The sequence below is a fragment of the Augochlora pura genome, chromosome 9 (assembly GCF_028453695.1).
Source record: "Augochlora pura isolate Apur16 chromosome 9, APUR_v2.2.1, whole genome shotgun sequence".
NCBI lineage: Eukaryota > Metazoa > Arthropoda > Insecta > Hymenoptera > Halictidae > Augochlora > Augochlora pura.
In genome coordinates, this window is record NC_135780.1 from 10,541,944 (window position 1) to 10,548,855 (window position 6,912).

At 36.9% G+C, this 6,912-nt stretch overlaps 1 protein-coding gene across 1 annotated transcript in view; it reads left to right on the forward strand.

The window, feature by feature from the left end:
• Positions 1-2,459: 2,459 nt before the first annotated feature.
• The window catches only part of LOC144475133 (otoferlin), a 24,946-nt gene continuing 20,493 nt past the window's right edge, over positions 2,460-6,912 (forward strand). The window contains exons 1-6 of the mRNA XM_078190713.1: positions 2,460-2,624; positions 2,702-2,843; positions 3,146-3,299; positions 4,481-4,649; positions 5,354-5,543; positions 6,819-6,897. Of these exons, the coding sequence (XP_078046839.1) occupies positions 2,460-2,624; positions 2,702-2,843; positions 3,146-3,299; positions 4,481-4,649; positions 5,354-5,543; positions 6,819-6,897 (899 nt within the window). The remainder of the gene's footprint in view (positions 2,625-2,701; positions 2,844-3,145; positions 3,300-4,480; positions 4,650-5,353; positions 5,544-6,818; positions 6,898-6,912) is intronic.

The following is a 6,912-nucleotide window of genomic DNA, read 5'->3' on the forward strand; positions in this document are numbered from 1 at the left end:
TACCATTTTCTTAAATTGTTTCATACTATTTATTAAATATCTCGCTAATTCAAAGGACGCAATAAATTTTATAATCAACAAAAGAAAATACACACTTGATTTACGTTTAAATGAAATCATCAGCTTCCACGAAATTAATTGTACCCCGCAATTTTAATTAACATCGTTTCCAAACAAAATTCTTTATCATCGTCCCTTATCCGCGCTCGTGTTTCCGATTCGATCGCCGAATTCACGCGGAACGATATTCCCCGAGAAATCGATCGCCGCCCAACGAATTATGAATTCGGCGTGGACCGCGAGGTCGCGAGCGTAATTCGCGTACTAATTCCGTCCGATTCGATCGATCCCGCGTTGTTGTCGCAATCGGGAAACGAGTTGAAGCGCGTCATCGCGCGCACCTCCCTCCCTCTCCCTCTCTCTTTTATTTTTTTTTATTTACACGCCGCCACGCAAATTGACGTGTGAAGTGCACACTTGTGTCTGACAGCCGGGCCTTCGAGGCCGGTGACGCGAAGGGGTTGAAAAAGCCACTACACCGGCTCTGCCGGCGTCGAAAGGAAGAAATCATGGATGAAAAAATTGGAAATTCGTGCGGTGAACGCAACCGCTCGTCTTTCTGTATCGCAGAGAATGGCGCACAGGTGGAAAAGAGAAGGGGCGCGTGTTCTGTCTTTTTCCCGGCTAAATAGCGCCGTTTCATAGTTAATCTTTTTTCTTTCGGATATATTTTATGTTTCGCGCGGACCAAATAGATTTTTGCTCCCTGTTGTAGCGACCGTGGGGGGAGGGGGGAGGCTGCGGCGGGGCGGAACGTTTCCCCGGGAAACTTCACAGGGCAAATTTAATTGGATTCATTCGGTTATCCGGCTCAATAAATCGGAAAAATCATATTCGAGAAGTCAGCGTTAAATCCGGCCGCATTGAACACACCCCCGGCCGGCCGTCGATGGTGCAATTCTGCAGATTCCCGATTACGGTCGGACGGCTCGCCGAAAGATCGTTTCGGCGACGAATGCGATCGCGATGAAACAACGATTCTAACCCCTGTTATTTCCTATCTTTCCTTTGGTAATTCCCGTTGAACGTCGAGACTTTTTAATTACGCTGACTTTAGCGGACGCCGGTCGGTGTAAAAGAAAGAAGCCGAAAAATGAGATGTCACTTTATGATGACATTGTAAAGTCATCGTTATCAGCGTCGACGAAATCGCGAATTTATTTTAATTCGATTTGAATTTATTTTGATTCGATTTGAATTTATTTTGATTCGATTTGAATTTATTTTAATTCGATTTCAATTCGATTTGAATTTATTTTAATTCGATTTCAATTTGATTTGAATTCATTTTGATTCGATTCGAATTTATTTTAATTCGATTTCAATTCGATTTGAATTTATTTCAATTTAATTTGAATTTATTTCAATTCAATTTGAATTTATTTTGATTCGATTCGAATTTATCTCAATTCGATTCGAATTTAACGTGATCGTTTTTAATTGTAAAACGTAATTTTTCCGACTCGGGCGCTGTTATATATTGTACAATATAACATGTGAGCCAGCGATTGTTTAAATAAAAATTGCTGTGTCGATGACCTTCTGTTGGTCAGTTATCGATGGAGCCTGATTTCCTGGAATTTACACGATGACGACATCTGTACTAAAGGGGTATTATTATCACAGATGGGGTATAGTAGTAGACCAAATGTTATAAAACTTTTGTTAAAGAAAATGTAAGTTTCATCAGCTATATCACTGTTTACTTGTTGTCGTTATCGTCACCGATATGTTATAAACTTATACTTTTTAGTGGGAATGGAGTATTAGGTATACCTCATTCGTATTAGGGCGCGTCCTGTGATTTAAAAGCCATAAATTCATACTTCACAATTCACAATTCACAAATTATTTCTCGAAATATTTATGCCTTTTATTTATTATATAATTTTTATAATAATAGTTAATATATAGATTGTAGAACAGATGAGAGAGGGTGCTATAAGATACCATTAAGATAAGAAAATCTTATAATTATTAAACGACCAGAAATAATAAATTTATTAATAGAAGCATAGATCGCATCTCTCGAAACATTTCAGTTAAATTCAGTTTTCCTCAAATATGTTGCAATAAAAGTGAATTTACATATATATTGCAATAAAAACGAATTTACAAATATATTGCAATAAAAATGAATTTTCAAACATATCGCAATAAAAACGAATTTACAAATATAATGCAATAAAAATGAATTCTCAAATATATTGCGATAAAAATGAATTCTCAAATATATTGTAATAAAAATGAATTCTCAAATATATGTCAATAAAAATGAATTTACAAAATTGATGAGAAATTAATATCTCCCGTATTCGCATGACTTGTTAATTAACATTTAATCTCTCGTGCCCGAAGTACAGCGCAGTTCGGGCAGCGTTCGATTTAATCGAAACGCGATGGGAAACCGGAAATTTCGTCGCAACCCTTATCAGGTGTGCGTTACAATTTTGGAGGCGAGGCACCTGCCGCAAAATGCGAGCCCGTTGGTGGTCGTTAAAGTCGGCAAGCAGAAGAGGAAGACGATCGTTCGCGAGAAAACCGACGAGCCGGTTTACAACGAAGTAAATTTGCTAATCTGACGGTCCTAGAAGGTTATCAACGTCCCGATGATTTCACAACCCTTTTTAACTGCTTCTAGTACTTTGTGTTCGACCTGTTCTGCGACTTGGAGGAGCTATTGAGCAGCAGGATCGTTATCGCTGTTTACATTAAACATTATCTGCGCTTGAAATTTTATGGGAGTGCGAGTTTCGAGGTGGCCATTGTATGGGATCAACCAGGTGTCGAGAATCATTTCTCTGTTACTTAATTATTTATATAATCGCGCTTCTTTGTTTTAATTATAACAATATATAAATTGCTTATATGAATATATAAATATATTTATATAATTATATAATTTTTCAGTTTATATGAATATATAAATATATTTATATAATTATACAATTTTTCAGTTTATATAATTATATAATTTTTCAGTTTATATCAATATATAAATTGTTTTAATTATTATTCATAATTATACAATGAATTTGCAAGTACGACTGAGTATTGTTTGTAAATGCCACTGCGATAAAAACAGACCGTCAATTCTATCACAAATGGGCGATGCTGACGAACCCGAAGGATCTAGCATCCGGATCAAAGGGTTACGTCAAGTGTAACATTACGATAAACGTGAAAGGGGAGAAGATGAAGGTGCATCCGGAGACGGACGGTGAGGATGACATTGAAGGGTAATTTTAACAAATTTATAACGCCTATTGATTTTTAATTTCATTTCAGCCGATATACGTTCTTGGTTTATATTAAATATTGCCGCGAATAGGGTATACGAAAATCCTATATTTAATTTATATTAGCCGCAGAGATTAAATTCGAATTATGGTACACGACGCGCCATCTACTGAGTTTACTGTCAAGCGTAGAGCCAGTCGATTAGTTAGCCGCGCTGTCGCTAGATGGCGCAGCAGGTACCATTTTTGATTCTTACATTTCATAATGCCTTTCCTGATTATTTTATAAAGCTGGCATTAAGTATTTGAACAGTGGCATTATACTCTATTTTACATAAATAATTTAAGATGCGAGTATGCGGTTCCTAGCTCAGCTCTGTCGCATTTCTTATTCACGAGAGCTTCTAAAATTTATTCGGCTGTGAATTCAGAAGATTTTGCAACTTATTTTCCTATATAAAGTTGGCATATAGTAAAGATAAAGTTAGTGTATAATAAAGTAAAAGTTGGTATATAATGAATTTAAAATTAGTATATAATGAACTTAAAGATAGTATATAATAAACTTAAAGTTAGTATATAATAAACTTAAAGCTTTAGTTAGTATATAATAAACTTAAAGCTTTAGTTAATATATAATTACTAAAAAAAGATATTTTAATAGAAATTACTGTACATAATAAAATTTAGTCCATTTCTCCTACAAATCATTTGCATCCAGATTTCAAATACTTCCGATATAAAATTAGAAAATAATAATTTTACCAACTATAATTATTCTTACTACCATTATTAATTCACGGATTTCTGAGTTCTAAATTTTGTTCCATCAATTCTTCGAAGCGACACAGAGTTTTAATTGCCTCCACAGTTTGTTATTCAATTTCTAAAGAACAAATTAGAAACCGCTGAATTTTCCACTCTCTCGACACTCTATTTTGCAATAAAAATTTTGTATAACAGCAAATCGGTTCAGCATTCGATGTAAGCCGAGAAGCACACGTTTCGATCAAATAAACTAATTCGTTTTCAGAAAAACAAATTGGAAGCCGTTCAATTTTCCATTCTCTCGTCCCTCTATTTAGCGATAAAAATTTGTAAAAGAGTATAATCGGCGTTCGACAGGTGTTCCCGTGAACGTTGACCGACGACGTTCGATTAATCGCGAACAATAATTGCAGGAACCTATTGCTGCCATTGGGCGGCGCGTCGCCGGCGTACAGAAGCCACGCGCGCTACATTTTTGCAATTTACCGGGCCGACGGGCTGCCGGACATGAGCAGCGTCTGCTCGAAAACCGATTTCGAGAACATCAATCCGTACGTGCAAATATCCTTCGCCGGTATGAAGGTACGATACACACACGTCCCCTCTCTCTCCCTCTCTCTCTCTCTCTCTCTCGAATTAACCCTTTCCACTCGAAGCCATTTTTACTGTGTTACTAAAAATAAAAGATTTACTGTGTAAATCTGAAATAATTTTTCTAGTGTACAGTATTTCCATTTTAAGCTACGAAAGCGCATTTTATATATACCAATTTTACATATACCAATTTTATAAAGGGTGTCCCAAAATTCACGCAAGAAGTAATTTTGATAGAGAACACAGATTTATGATTAAAAGTTGTAAATTTGTTATTGACAATAAAAATGCGTTGTTCTTTTGTGTAGCGCTCCATCTTTAACAACCCTGAACTGTTAGCTGTCATTCTGTATTTTTTTTTTGGTTGGCAACACTTTACCGCACAAATGGCGCAAAATTCAAATCTTGCGTGAATTTTTGGACACCCTTTATATACCAATTTTATTCTCGCGATTCATATTAACAGTTTCATTCCCCACAATTTTTCCAACATTAAACTTTGTTGCTGTAAAAATTATTTTAACGGGTGACAGAGCAATTTTATTGGTGCCCCAGAGTCACCACTCGAGTGCAAAGGGTTAATTCTATGGCCGGTGTCCGGGCGCGCATTTGTCAACTTTCCCCTAATTGGATTAAACGGCGCGACGCTACGACGATCGCGAATTATTGCCCGTATAATAACAATTTTGCAGGGGACGACCAGTGAGGCGTGGCAGACTTACGGGCCCAGGTTTAACGAGAAAATTATCTTCAGGGAAATGTTTCCCTCCCTTTGCCAACGCGCTAGGATTGCCATAAAGCACCGCGTTAACAGCTGTCAAACTTCCGTTGTCGCGTCCCGCGTTCTCAACTTGCAGAAGATGTCGCACTCCGGGGACTACGGTTAGCATAATTCGCGTTTCACGCGTTGTCGCGTTCCTCTTTAAACTGCAGCTTCGCCCAAGTATCCGACAAGAAGGGAAGCGATAATTGAAGATCTCTTAGAAACTATTAAATTAGAATTGCGATTGAAATTGGTCAAACTTGAGAAATCGATTCGAAGAAATAATGTAAATTATTGATCATTTTTTATCGATTCGATCTTTTACTTGGACCTGTAATATATCGCTTCTTATTAATATATTGCTTTTTATTTATATATTACTTGCTATTAATTACACATTTTTCTTTCTTCAATCGTTTCAGCAAGGCCAGATTAACCCTTTGACTACTGTTGGCGCCGTTTGGCGTCCGACACATGTTGGCTTCCCGGTACTGTAGACGCCAATCAAATTTTGCCCCCGTTTATTATTAAATTTGATTAATTACATATCGCGTGATATTTATGTTATATATTGTAAAATAGCTGAAAATTATTGTTCACTTCAAGTAATATTGGTTTCATGTAATAGAATTCCTTTTTTTTTTGAATATTTTAATATACTTCCTCAGAAATGCATTGCTAACGAAAAACTACGGCCGTGCCAAAGACTGCCGTAGCCAAAGGGTTAATGCACCGACATTTCCATTTGATTTTATTAAATTAGAATTGCGATTAAGAGTGGTCAAACTTGAGAAATCGATTCGAAGAAATAATATAAATTATTGATCATTTTTTATTGTTTCGATTTTTTACTTTGACCAGTAATATAGTGCTTTTTATTTATATATTAATAATTACACATTTTTCTTTCTTTAATCGTTTCAGCAAGGTAAAATTAATGCATCGACATTTCTGTTCTAATTCTCGCTTTGTTTTAAATACTTACTATTTATTATACACTTACACCTTACTATACATTATACACTTATTATACACTCTAGTACGACTGCCCTATCGAGCGATGCCAGCGAAACCGAGATTTTCTAAATAGCTCGAATTAATCTTCATTTCCCTGTAATCAAAGTCGACGAATTAATTATTTACTGGCAGCTCGGCAACAATTAAATATCCGCGGACTCTGCCGGTTATCTCGTATAGTTCGATGCACTTTGCACGGACGATGCAACCGCCGGCGAAGAAAAGATTCGATAACCGTCAGAGATTTTCCCCCGGGGAAAGCGGAAAACCGTTTCGCGGTCGAATGGAAACGACGCGATAGGAAGCGTAGACGACGTAGCCCAAGAGAAACATAAACTATCCTTGACGTGTGCCGGCTTGTGTGTCACCTTTATAAGGTTTCCTGCCGACTTTCGGACCGTCGTTCCTCCACTTTTACGGCCCCGGCGCCGCAGAAAGCAGCAGCTGTTTCGGCAAGTGCCTGACAGCCCT